The sequence below is a fragment of the Alligator sinensis genome, unplaced genomic scaffold (assembly GCF_000455745.1).
Source record: "Alligator sinensis unplaced genomic scaffold, ASM45574v1 scaffold541_1, whole genome shotgun sequence".
In the NCBI taxonomy this organism is placed as follows: domain Eukaryota; kingdom Metazoa; phylum Chordata; order Crocodylia; family Alligatoridae; genus Alligator; species Alligator sinensis.
Genome location: NW_005842602.1, coordinates 58,659 through 72,989, shown reverse-complemented (window position 1 = coordinate 72,989; position 14,331 = coordinate 58,659). Strand labels below are relative to the sequence as shown.

At 43.4% G+C, this 14,331-nt stretch overlaps 1 protein-coding gene across 1 annotated transcript in view; it reads left to right on the top strand.

Annotated features, from left to right (window-relative positions):
• Window positions 1-14,331, top strand: part of RASGRF2 (Ras protein specific guanine nucleotide releasing factor 2) — a 213,336-nt gene that overhangs the window by 160,529 nt on the left and 38,476 nt on the right. Inside the window, exon 19 of the mRNA XM_025214753.1 lies at window positions 10,705-10,817. Coding sequence (XP_025070538.1) covers window positions 10,705-10,817 — 113 coding nt within the window. The remainder of the gene's footprint in view (window positions 1-10,704; window positions 10,818-14,331) is intronic.

Genomic DNA, 14,331 nt, shown 5'->3' with positions numbered 1-14,331 from the left:
CAGGAATGCACGTTGGTAAGGGATGGAAATTTTAAAGTAGCGATGGAGAGAGCTGATCCTTTTTGATTTGATAATATCTGTTTCTATGCCCTCTTTTCCTTTCCTGTTCCCCTTCCCCTGTGCTTCTGCACTGGAGGAACCTCACTATAAAGCTACAAACAAGGTGGAGAGGAATGATTAGGAAAAACTGCAACAGAGTTCTTTTTTTCTTGCTTGTCACCAGTGATCATAATAGCTAAATCATGGCATATCTGAAAGACTAGTGTAGGTTGTGCGTGGCAACTTTAGAAATCTTGAGGCAGCTGGATGAGAGAGCAGCCACCCTTCCTTCTTTCCTCCCTCAGAACTGGACTCTTCACCACCGCTGATCAGAGCTGGCCCAATGTGTATGCTGAACGTGGCCCTCTAAAAGTGCGGGGCCTTATGCTACTCTGTGCTTAGGTACCTGATTTGATTGCCAAAACTTCTGGATATACTTCTATGTCTCTGCTTCTTCAAAGCATAATATTATGTAAGGAAAAAATTAGAATTAAAAAAGAATCTAATAAAATTATTCCAAATATATTCAGCAAGGCTGTCATGAGGGAGTTGTGTTGCATTTATCCTGACAACCTGCACCACTTCTCCTCCTCCTCACATGGCAATCATAGGACCCTGATGCCAACTTCCCAACTGGCTTCTTTACAGTTGTTGAGAAATAGTTATAACATTATCTCTATATATAGGAGCCAAAGCAATGCAAGGTTATTTTGATCTAAAGCCTGTAGAGTTACACTGAACTTAAATAATACAAGCCTATGAATGGGTTTCCTGTATGGATTCTTTATGAGTTTGCTGTAATCTATTCCCTCCTGCGTGCATGTTCATGCACTCTCTCTCTCTGTGTCTCTCTGTTTTCTATATTACTCATCATTTCAGTATCCAAATGTTTCACAAGTAAATTGGATTTTCACACAGAGGTCATGGCAGGACTTCATGGGCTCTTCTACCTTCCTCTGTTCTGTAGCTTTAGGAAATTCTTATGTTATTTAAAAAGATTATTTTCTTTCATCTTTGTGAAGGATGAATCAAAAACAAAACTCTAGTTATTTTTCTATAACTTTGCACCCTTGTCATAACTTGTAGATTATTTTCTTGGAATCTTTGCTATATGATATTTACATACATGGTCAATATAAATACTTCAGCTTATTTATTTCTGATGTGCACACTACATAAGAACTGAGTAATTATGCTTTATACTCCCTTGCCTGGCGATTAGCTTCATTCTGGCCCTTGGTTCTAAATCCATTAACACATTCACTCTTTACTCAGTCAGATGAATTACTTCCTTTCCAATGGGACTGAACATACTGCCTCCATAGTATGCCTAGCTCTTCCTGGCAAGGAGAACATGCATCCACATTCTAGAATTTCACATTGAACTGTGCTCCCCTGGATAACAGAGCAAGAGTATCACTAGCAGGCTCGCTCTGACCTTGTGTAAAATGTTTCTTATTAACTTTATTGCTGTGCACACTCCATTGAGCATTTTACCTACACAATATGTGCAAACATGTGGCCAGGAAAACAAAAACCTCTCATACCCAGTCCGTATCGCTTTCTTGCTCCTGCTGCAGCAGATTGTTCAAGGCAGATAGGGCTTATATAGTTGTATGTACCCACATGACCTAGCCTCCACCCTGCTCCTTTCTCTTTCCTCTCTCTTTTCTCTTTTTTCCTTTTTTTTCTCTTTTTCTCTTTTCTCCCTCCCTGTTTCTTTCCCATTTCTTTTCTCTCTTCTTCTTCCCTCTCCCCACCCTGCACTGCATGTGGTCATCTTCATCCATGAAGGATGAACAGCATGTGCATATAATAGGGCAGTATAAAGAGTATGCTTTTCCCTGACTCTCTACTATATACATTTAGAAACTTTTGATAATGTTAGTGATTTGTGAACAGAGCTTTGATTTTGCAGTCCTTAGCCACTTCCTTCTGTTATTCTTTCTTCCTCGTTCCACAGCTGCCTTCACTTCTTTGGTTTATCCAACTTGTATGCATTTTAGGATATAAATGCAGGAACTGTCTTATGGCATATTACAAAATGGGGATGCCATCTTATTGAATAAGGATGCAATTCCCCCCTTACTCCCCAACTAAACTGCTATTAAAGCTGGAGCATAGGTAAAATTGTTTCGCCTTGAGTTTTAACGCTGCGACGGAACAGTGTTTCGTCTCAAATTTCACTTCAAGTCAAAACAACTGTTCTGTTTCGTTCCGTCAAAACAGAAAGGCTGTTTTGCCACTGTTTCGAGTTTCGCTGGGGATGGGGAGTCAGACCAGCTGGGCTGACTTCCCATCCCCAGCACTAGATTGCCCAGCTGGGCTGCTGCCCTGACCTCTGTGCTTCAACACTCTGGGGGGCAGGAGGCAGCCCATGTGGGCTGCTTTCTGGTGCCCCACGCTTCATCATGCTGGGGCCGGGAGACTGCCCAGCTGGGCTGCTTTCCAGTGCCCCACACTAGATCGCGTTGGGGAGCGGGAGGTAAACCAGCGGGGCTACTTCCCTCACCCCTGCGCTTCATCGTGCCGGGCTGCCTCCCACCCCTTGGCATGATGAAACACGGAGGTTGGGGAAGCAGCCCTCCTGGGCTGCCTCCCACCTCCGGTGCAATCAAGTGTGATGGTTGGGGAAGCAGCCCTGCTGGGTTGCCTCCCGCCCCTGGCACAATTAAGTATGGGGGTTGGGGAAGCAGCCCCGCTGAGTTGCCTCCTGCCCCCAGCGTGATCAACCATGGTGTTCAGGGAAGTAGCCCCACTCGACTGTCTCCTGCCCCCAGTGCAATGAAGCACGGGGGTCAGGAAAGCAGCCCAGCCGGGCTTCCTCCTGCCTCTGGTGCGAAGTAGCATGGGGCACTGGGAAGCAGCCCGGTGGGCTGCCTCCTGCCCCCTGCTGGATCTTGCACTAGGGATGGGAAGTCAGACCAGCTGGACTGACCTTCCATCCCCAGCCTCTGGTCAAAACGTTTAGACTTTCAAAATGGTTCAATCAGCCTTGTTTTGTTTCGAGGCTATTTTGATGGCCTTTTGTGTCATTCCGATTTTGCTGTTTTGACCTCTAAGTTGGTCGAAACAGTGTCGGAACTAAATGGCTGGCGAAATTTCACACAGCCCTACTATTTATGTGCCATGTAACAAAGTGTTCTCAATTCTCATGGTAGCCATTTAAATTGAAAGTCTTTATAGTAAAATCTCCTCAGGATAGCCATGGGTTAGGGTAATAGTTTTCTAAATTGTGCAAATGATGTCAGCCATTTGCCAAAATAAGTTGAGTCCAATGTTAAAGGCACTATTTAGAATCATAGAAAATTAAGGTTAGAAGGGACCTCAAGAAGTCAACTAGTCCAGCCCTGTGCTCAATGAAGGACTGTCCCTAAATATATCATCCCAGCCAAGGCTTTGTCTAGCCAGGTCTTAAAAACCTCGAAGGATGGTGATTTGACCACTTCTCTGAGTAGCCTGTTCCTATGCTTTACTACCCTCCTCATGATAAAGTTTTTCCTAATACCTAATTTAAACATCCCTTGCTGCAACTTGAAACCATTGCTCCTTGTTCTGTCATCTGCCAGCACTGAAAACAATTTAGCTCTTTTGGTTTTGTAACCACCCTGCAGGTAGTTGAAGGCTGCTATTAAATTCCCTTTCAGTCTTCTCTTATCCAAACTAAATAAGCCCAGGTCCCTAAGCCTCTCCTTGTAAATCATTTTCCCTACCCCCTTAACCATTTTTTTGTTGCCCTCTACTGGATTCTCTCTAATTTGCCAACATCCTTTCTGTAGTGGGGGCTCCAAAACTGGACACAGTACTCCAGATGTGGCCTCACCAGTGCTGAATAGAGGGGAAGAATCACTTCCCTCTATCTGCTGGCAACACTCTTACTAATGCAGCCCAGTATGCCATTAGTCTTCTTCACAACAGGGGCACACCATTATCTCATATTCATCTTATTGTCCATTGAAACCCCCAGATCCTTTTCTGCAGAGCTGCTGCTTGGGCAGTGGGACCCCAGCCTGTACCAGTGCATGGGATTGTTTCATCCTAAGTACAGGACTTTGCACTTTTCCTTATTGAACTTCATGAGATTTATTTTGGTCCACTCCTCCGATTTGTCAATTTAATCTGGTTTAAAAGTGCCTGCTAATTTGTATGGGAACAGCCTGCCCTTAGGTTGTCCTAATGCATTAATGCGGTTTACCTTGTAATTTAGAGCTTTTACTCAGCTGTTTGCACCTCATTAAGTCTTGTTTCATTGTTACTCTCAGTGCCTTCCCTTCAGTAACCACAGTGAGATTGACAGGATCTATTCAGTTTCAGGGCTCCTAATTACACAGCAGTGGCAGCAATGAGAAGGGCTAGGATTAACTTCCCATCCCACAGGTAGTTTTTTGATTGCCCACTATATACAGCTTAGACTGTACTAACAAATCATCACCAGAAAAGGGGATCCAGTGGATGTGCCAGCTATACATTAATCATATTAATAAGTAAAAAATGACAGAATTTCAGGGGAAAAAGCCTTCTAAACGTATACACTTGCAATTTATAACTAAAGGTTTCAAGCTGAAATATTGACATTTCTAGCTCTTTGTATGGTTTTGAATATATCCAATTATCTTCCTAGATTTGTATACTTGGCTCATCCCCATGGCATCTGAGTACCTATTAAATCATTTATTTTTCCCAATTTATAAAGCACAGTCATTATGCTGGTGCAGGGAAAACACTGGAAAAAAAGAGTTTGTAGCAGTAATGTCAAAAGGGGAAAGGGAAAAAAATTATGCAGTTAATATATAGTGAAGAGAAGACTAATAGGAATATATTTCTTCTTTAGATTGTAACAGTCTACTTGCTCCAGAATTTTAAACAGTTTTCTTTGGTAGCAACTGGATGGCTGAATGCTACTTGTTTCTGAGTTAGACACATAGATGACTTATTTCACCTTCATTGATGCAGAAAAGCTAAATCAATTCCCTGGGTCAGAGAGGAGGATAGTTGGAACAGACAAAGAAAAGGGCAGGTAAATTGTTTTTTGCTACCCTGATTCCCTGCAGTCAGTCATCAGCTGCAGCAAATGTGCTACCTGACTGCGGGTAACTCTAATAGTGTTGTTCCACAATGCCAGAAACTCTTCTTGGATACAGCTTCCACTGCTGAAGCTCTTGAAGAAGCCAGCATAACCCAGTGAGAACACATTGGGTTCATTCTGTATTTCACCTCTATATGTTTTTTCCAGCTATGTCAGGAGTGCCATCTTGTGGAAATTTCTATTCATAGATACAGGAGTAACTTGTTACTATATATTGTAATTGGGTATTTTTCTGTAAATATGCAACAAACTGAGTTGTATCTGGTCCAGGCGGTACTGGACTTTCACACAGTGTGATTTTTTTTTATCCTGTTTCACAAATGAAAACCAACAAAAATGGATAGAAGAAGACTATTCTAGGTTTAATAAAACACACTTCATACTGCTTGACAAAAAGACTGATTATAGTAAAAATAATAACATGTCATCTTTAAAACTATTTTGAACAGAAATGTAGTGCCAACTCTGGCTAATAGCTGTGCATGTAGGAAATGAAGTACTAGCCCTGCTGAAGTAAATGAAGTAAACTCCCCCCACCCTCTTCAGGGTTTTATCCCACGTATTAAATGCCTATTGCTTGGTAAGGTGATTTCTAAAGCTGATATCCCTAGCTTCTCTTAGAAAATATCAAATACAGATATTGTAGTTTGCAGTACAAAATTCCCATTTTGTTAACAGCAGTGATGACTAAGAGGTTAAAATTCCATAGTCTTAATAAACCCTCACAAAGTTTTCTGGTACAAGCGCCCCCAGAACAAAAATATTGAAATCTAGTGGGTATATCCCCAAGTTTCATATTGACAGCTTTTTCCATGCTACCCCCTGCATGTGGACTTTCTTTCATTTGTCTCTCTCTCCCTTTTGAGACATTCAGATTTTTCAAACATAGTTCTTCAGAAGGGCATTTCTAAAGACAAAGTCACTAAGAATAGACAATGTACTTTGAAACGCAAAGTTTGGTATTTAAATGTGCGTATCCTCTGTGTTTGAAGCATATTCTCTATGTGTTGTTCCAGGCTCAGCACTGAGCTTCTCATTCACTCTAGTAGTCCTTATTGTGCTATACCTGGACCTTTGCTACAGAAAAATATGTACAACTTCACTTGGTACAAAGATGTGATTTAGGTTCCACTATAGGAAGAAGATTTTAAATGAAAAATGGGACAGCTTTTATAGGGAAAAGAGGTATGAAGCAGTGCAGATGAGTTGCAAGATGAGAGAGGAGGACAGCTCTCTAGCCATGTGCTGCCAAGATTTTAACACAAGAATCTCTTAGTATAATTCCACTTCAGTCAATGTGGAATTTGACATTCCTTCTATCTTCCTCCAACCCTAAAATCTTCCTTTTGATTCAGCTTATGAATTGTCATCAGTGCACCTTTCTGTGTCCTTTTTGGTTTGCTTTACAGTTCTCAATACCCCCTTGCCCCCTGATAAAATCTCCAAGAAAAATTATGCAAATACTACATGCTCTTCCCAGTCCATCTGAACCTCTGGTACAAACGGTGCAATTTGTCTGTCTCTGAGTATGGTCTATTGAGCCCCCAAATCATAGAGAGTAAGAGCTTATCACATAAAATCAGATCAGAAGAACTGCAGATGGTTCTTTGGGAAAATGGTATGTATAGCTCTTAACCAGCAGTGTCAATGACATCTACAAGAATTTCGTAACTTTGCTGCTGTCTGCTCTTCTACTTCTGTTCCCATGGAAACAGGTGGTGAATTGCCACAAACATGGTAAGAGATTTGCTTGTGTTTATGAAGCAACAGCTACAAATATAATGGATAAATGAGGCTTTTGGGCTTTGTTACCTTTTCCAAAAGTTGGCATTTGAGCTAATGGCAAACATATTTGAAAAAGCTCCTTTTCTCTTCAGGACCAGAATTCAATTGCAGATCCTTCCATAAAATTAAATTATTTCATGCATCGTTTCAAAAATGAATATCCACAGAGAGTGCTTCTGCAGGTTTGTATGGCTGAACTGCTATCCTTTGTAATGGGTCTATCTGGAGTCTAGGGAGCCTGTCTTCCTACTATTTATTATTATTTGTATTATCACAGCACTTTGAGACCTAATTATATGTTAGGGCCCCCAAGTGCTAGATGCTCTGCTGCATAGAACAAAAAAGAGATGTCCATACCCAATGTAGCTTTTAACCGAAGTATGAGATGAGAGCCAGAGGATGCAGACAGCTAAACAGTGGAGCCCAAGAAAACAACGAACAGACTATGGTCTTAATGCACCAGTGGCCTAATCATTCTCAGTCTTCTTTAGGTGTAATAGGAAAAGGTGCCACCCTGCTCCTTTTATGTTCTGCCTTTCAGTCAATGGGAAAAGAAAGAATGATTTGCCACCATGGGGCAAAGGCATCCTATACAAAAAACACACAACACCTGTATGGGTTGCTTAACCAATAAAATAGTCACAACAGTAATGAGTTAGTTACTGATGAAATGTTATTCTACAAAGACCTACAAGTATGCTTCTAAAGATTTTCATGGTATGGCTACACTCTTACCCAGTGGCAGATCCAGAGTTTGGCCAAGGGGGTAGGGTGGGGTGCAGGAACACTCCCTGCTCCCAGCCTTCTTCTCCTTCCACCTGCTGGTGCAGGCAGGCTGTGTCATGGGAGACTGGGGACTTTTTCTAAAGTCCCTGAAGCACATATGAATCCCTCCCCCTTTCCTTTCCTAGGCTGTTGGGAGCAGCAGCAGCAACAACAATGATGAGCGGAGGGGTTCCTCCTCCCTGCACCTGCTTCTGGCGGACCAAGCAGGGTTGGGGAACTCACCATCCCACCCATTGCTGCTGCTGCCACCGTCACCCTTTCCATCCAGCTGAGCTCAGACCTCGTGCAGCTGGACTGGAGTGGGCAGGAGCAACTTTGAAGCTTCCTCCACTCTCGGACAGCAGGTAAATCAGCAGCAGCAGACAAGGGAAGAGATGAAGGACATAGGAAGGGACATGGCCTTGAGGTTGGAGGGGAAGGGTGGATTATTACATGCTTTAGAAACTTTAAAAAAGTCCCCAGAGACTTTCGTGGTTTGGTCCATGTCAGTGCATCCCTCTGGATCTGCCCCTGCTATTAGCAAGGGCAGCACCCACACTTCTCCTTTAGCTGAAGCCACTGACTATCCATATTTGAAACCCCCTAACTCATCCCTGGAAATGGTTTAGCCTGCCCCTGGAACCTCTCCTGAACATCTGGACCTAAAGCATTGCAGAGTATGGGAAAGGACAGAAGTGTAGCAGGATAACCATGTGATACCTGGGGCAGCATCAGCTGCCACAGTGCCAATTTCTGTACACAATTGGCCACTGCTGCAAACATGGCTGTTAGCTAGGGTGCCTATAGCACTGCATGAACATAGCTATACTGTTTCCAAGAAAGGAAGTAGCTATGGGCCACAGGACTGCACTAAGGTGGCCACACTAATCTGAACCAAGTGTGGTATAGACCGTCATGTCTTGGATTTTGCTTCTTGCAAGTAGACTGCTTTACCTTCAGTTTGCTTCAATCCCTAACTCTCTATCTATCATAATTTGCTAATATTATTTAAATTGGAGAAAAAGACACTCTGCTGGAAGATACAACCCAGCCTCCCTTCAGGTTAGTCGGGGATGAGGAGGCTGGCATGTTGGGTTTCTGACATCTAATATAGTTTCTGAGAGAGAGAGTTTCATAGTTGGTAGAGTCGGAAGGGACCTGAGGAGATCATCTAATCCGACCCCCTGCCGTGGCAGGAAAGAGTACTGGGGTCAAACGACCCCGGCCAGATGTTTGTCCAGCCTTTTTTTAAAGACCCCCAGGGTAGGAGCCAGCACCACTTCTTTTGGAAGTTGCTTCCAGGTCCTAGCTGCCCTGACAGAGAAACAGCGCCTCCTAACGTCTAGCCTGAAACTACCCTCCGCTAGCTTGTGTCTGTTGTTTCTTGTAACTCCCGGGAGTGCTCGGGGGAACAAGGACTCTCCCAATGCCTGCTGGTTCCCCTTGACTAGTTTGTAGACTGCCACTAGGTCCCCTCTCAGCCTTCTCTTATGGAGGCTGAACAGGTTCAGGTCCCTCAGCCTCTCCTCGTAGGGCCTGCCCTGCTGACCCCTGATCATGTGGGTGGCCCTCCTCTGGACCCTCTCCATATTGGCCACATCCCTCCTGAAGTGAGGCACCCAGAACTGGACACAGTACTCCAGCTGCAGCCTGACCAGTGTCGCATAGAGGGGGAGGATCACCTCCTTGGACCTGCTTGAGATGCATCTGTGGATGCACGACAAGGTATGGTTGGCCTTCCTGACCGCGTCCCCACACTGTCGGCCCATGTTCATTGTGGCATCAATGATGACTCCAAGACCCTCTTCTGTCTCAACACTGGCAAGAAGGGTCTTCCCCAGCCTGTAGGTGTGCCGCTGGTTCTTCCTCCCCAGGTGCATTACCCTGCACTTGTCAGTGTTGAACCCTATCCTGTTCTCATTGGCCCACCCCTGTAACCTGTCTAGATCCGCTTGCAGCCTGTTCCTTCCTACTAGCGTACCCACTTCACCCCACATCTTAGCGTCATCTGCGAATTTGAACAGGGTGCTTGCTACCCCCTTGCCCAAGTCACTGATGAAGGTGTTGAATAGTGCAGGCCTGAGGACTGAGCCCTGCAGAACCCCACTGCCCACATCCCTCCAGGTCGAATAAGACCCATCCACCACCACCCTCTGGGTACGGCTCTCCAGCCAGTTAGTGACCCATCTGACCGTGTAGGCATCAACACCACTGTCTCCTAGTTTCTTACTGAGAATGGGGTGAGAGATGTAAGGATACGAACATTTTGGTTTTCATGTTCCCTAGCGATTTCAGGGAAACAGCAACTGTTCTTTTGAAGGACTATCCAGCAGTTTGCATTGAATTAATGCCCCCCCCCCATCCCCCCAGGCCCCCAAACAACCAATGTAAAAGATCATAACCCTATTGACTTCAATAGGGCCAATGCCCATTTGACTTGCCCTAAAGACTTTTGCATCATGAATGACTAAGGGTTGTGCTGGGAGTAATATAGCTGCTTCTATAATCCTTTTAAGAGGGGAAAGCATCTTTCTATATATTGTTTGAGTCAGAGGAAAGCAATATTTTATGCTATTGACTGCTGAGAAGGATTAAAATTATTATTTTCTGTATACTTGCACTGCCTCAAGGACTATAGAATTAATAGTAAATACATGCTAACTCTGTTTCTGTCTGTTTGGTCATGATATTTTCAGGCTCATATCCTCTGTAGATGCATAAGATAACGAGCTATGTGACAGTAATATCTGTAGATCTTAAAGCACGTCACAAAAGTAAACAATATTATTCACATTTTATAGATGGAAAAATGCAGGGAGAGAGACATTTGCCCAATGTTACATAGTAAGTGGCAAAGAAGGGGAGAAACTGCTTCCAGTCCTGCGTTCAGTTGATGACAAGACTACACTAACTTTGCCCTATCAGGATTCTCAAATGTAAATGAAATAAAAAAACCACAATTCATGAATCTTTGAATTGTTCATTCAAAATATTTAAAACAAAGACAATAAGACTATTTTCCTTTGTAGGATTTTGAGCTAAACAATGAGCTGAAAATGAATGTGCTTAATTTGCTGGAGGAGGTTTTGAGAGACCCAGATCTTCTTCCACAAGAAAGAAAAGCTACAGCAAACATATTGAGGTAAAGAGGATTAAATAAATTCAGTTTGATTGTAGAACATATTGTGAGATATCAGTGGCTTGTTTACTGTCTCCTTAGTTTTCAGGGAACACAAAGTGTTTTATGAACTGAAAAATAAACCACACAGAGAAATAACATTTCATCTACCAGCTATCTCTGGGGTAAAATGTAACAATTGTTTAACAGAGTATAGCAATTCCTAAACCATTCCTAAAGCCAATAGACATTCCTAAAACAAGAAGCAGAGAAGAATTCATTTGAAACTGGAAAAGGATTGAGGGAAATGTAATTATCCAAAATGTAATTACCTAATTTGGAATTTGGTGAAAAGATTATGATTTTTAATGACAACTAAGTGTCAAGCATGAATTATACAACTCAGGAGATACACTTCCAGCAACACAGAGCCTGCTGACTCCATGCTGGATCTTGGTTCGGTGCTCACTCAGAGGGAAGAACTGTATTTACTGAATTGTCTGTATAGCATTTTTTTGAAGTATTTAGGTATTATTTGGAGGTTTCTTATCGAAGTAATGAGCAATCCAACCAGCCTAATGTGGTATGAAATCTTAAATATGAGATATTTGTTCTAAGAGTGCTGAGACCTATGTCTGCAGTTCCTTGGCTAGCCTATAGGGGGAATTATGGGTTAATTAGATGTTATAAAATAAAAATAGTAAAAGTGTCTGTACAATCATGGTAATTTGCTTTTTAGGGTTAAAAAAGAATGATATTGCAGAGCTGAAAATTTTTTTATGCAAATAATTGCATCCATATTGAGTGTATAGTATAATTCAAATGAATTAATATGACAAGGATGGATGTGTAGTTTTATTTATATATTTTTTAATCATCAAGGAATAATTAAGAGTAGAGACTCAAGGAAAAATGATAAAACCTGTACTATAGGATCGTATTGGAGCTTTTGAAAATACAACTTCCAGAAAACCAGTACAGGTGCAACAAATATCAAATGCTTCAATTCTCTGAAAACATTGAACACATTCCCACATCAGTTATTTACATGAAAAGGAATGAGTCAGAAAATAAGTGGAAATGTGGTTTAGTGGATCAAAACTGCTTAAAGGGCAGGAAGTCATTTAAGATGAGAATTTGGTACCGTTTTTGTGTATCTGTTCATATTAGTGAAAAATAAATCCTTCATGCAATATGTTGTAAAAGTAACTTAAATAATAATAAGAAAAATAATTATTGCAGTACTGCTATTATGTTTCCTTGGAAGATGCAGCCAAAAGGGACTTGATACATGAACTGGAATAATTTAGCTGATTGTAGAGCAGCAGGTATACAAGACACCCTTGTGTTGAGGGATAGCCAGTGATGATTACTAATATGTCTTGCAGCAAAGAATACATAGAGTGCCAAGGTGTAGGTAGACTAGTCACTGGGGTGGGGGTGATGGGGTACTTCAAGATGCTTTGCTTCTGAACCAAATAAAAGCTTGAAGGAAAAAAGAGTTGAATGTTAATGGCAAGAGATTTCATAGATTTCATAGACATTAGGGCTGGAAGGGACCTTGGAAGATCATCGAGGCCAGCCCCCTGCCCCAGGGGCAGGAAGTCAGCTGGGCTCATAGGATCCCAGCAAGATAAGCATCCAAATGTCTCTTGAAGGCATTCAAAGTAGGTGCTTGAATGACCTCCAATGGCAGGCTATTCCAGACCTTGGGGGCTTAGGCAGTAAAGAAATTCTTCCTTATGTCCAGTCTGAAACGGTCTTGCAGGAGTTTATAACTGTTCGATCTTGTCATCCATTGGGGTGCTCTGGTGAACACCCTGATAAACTTATAGGTGACCATCAGATCGTCCCTGAGCCTGCGCTTTTCCAGGCTGCAGAGTCCCGTAGCTCTCAGCCTGTCATCGTAAGAGCTGTTTTCCTGATCTTTGATCATGCACGTGGCTCTTCTCTGGACTCTCTCAAGCATCTCCACATCCTTTTTGAATTGTGGAGCCCAAAACTGGACATAGTACTCCAGCTGTGGCCTCATCAAGGCCGAGTACAACAGGAGAATGACGTCCTGGGATTTGCTTGAGAAGCATCTATGAATGCAAGCCAGCGTTTTGCTTGCTTTACTAGCCGCGGCATCACATTGAAGGCTCAAGTTCATCTTGTGGTCAATCATGACCCCCAAGTCCCTTTCATCCATATTGCTAGCCAGCGTAGCACTGCCAAGCCTATAAGCATGTTGCAGGTTTTTCCTCCCAAGGTGGAAAACCTTACATTTTTCGATATTAAACACCGTCAGGTTCTTGTCCGCCCATTTCCTGAGCCTGTCAAGGTCAGCCTGGATCGCCCTCCTGTCCTCAGGTGTGGATGCTTTGCCCCAAAGTTTGGTATCATCGGCGAACTTGGCCAGTCCGCTTTTGACTCCAGTGTTCACATTATTAATGAAGATGTTGAACAATATAGGTCCAAGGACAGAGCCTTGACGGACCCCACTGGTCATAGGGCACCATGACGATTGACATCCATCAACCACCACCCTCTGGGTCCAACTACAGAGCCAATTTCCCAGCCAGCAGATTGTGGTGGACCTGAGGCCGTAGTTGGCCAGTTTTGCCAAGAGGTGATCATGGGATACCAGATCGAAGGCTTTTTGGAAGTCAAGATATACGACATCAGTCTCCTCTCCCTTGTCCGGGTGATAGGTCGTAAAAGGAAATAAGATTGGTCAAGCAAGACCTACCCGCAACAAACCCATGCTGGCCATCCCTCAGTATGTTGTCATCAGCCAGTCCATTAAGAATGGCCTCTTTGATAATCTTTTCTAAGACCTTTCCCGGGATAGAAGTCAGGCTGATGGGCCTGTAGTTTGCCGGATCCACTTTCCTCCCTTTCTTGAAGATAGGCACCACACTGGCCTTCTTCCAGTCTTCGGGCACTTCACCAGAGCACCAGGAGTTCATGAAGATCCATGCCAGGGGCTGAGTTACGATGCTAGCCAGCTCCTTGAGTACCCTGGGGTGCAGACTGTCAGGGCCGGTTGACCTGAAGGTGTCCAGCCTCTCAAGGTGTTCTTTCACGAGGTCAGCATTGATGGAGGGCAAGCAATCTTCCTCACCCGGGCCTCCCTGTCCCTTAATGGGCAGGGGCGTCCCATGGGACTGGTGAAAGACCGATGCAAAGTACCCATTTAGTAGGTTGGCTTTTTCCTGGGTGTCAGTTGTCCCATCTGGTTTAGCAGGGGTCCAATGTTGCACTTACTTTTCCTCTGGCTCCCCACATATCTAAAAAAGGACTTTTTTTAATCCTTGATACTTGTAGCTAGTTGGAGTTCAGTTGCAGCCTTGGCTTTCGTGGTTTGCTCCCTGCAGGTCCGGACCAGTGCGGAATATTCCTCCTTGGAGGTGGATCCCGTCCTCCATCCTTTGTAGATCTTTTTATTTAGCTGCAGGAGGTCCGCTAGTTCCCTAGAGAGCCAAGGGGCTGGCTGTGCCCTTTTGCTCCCTTTCCTCCGAGATGGAATAGCATTAGCTTGTGCATTGAGGATCGC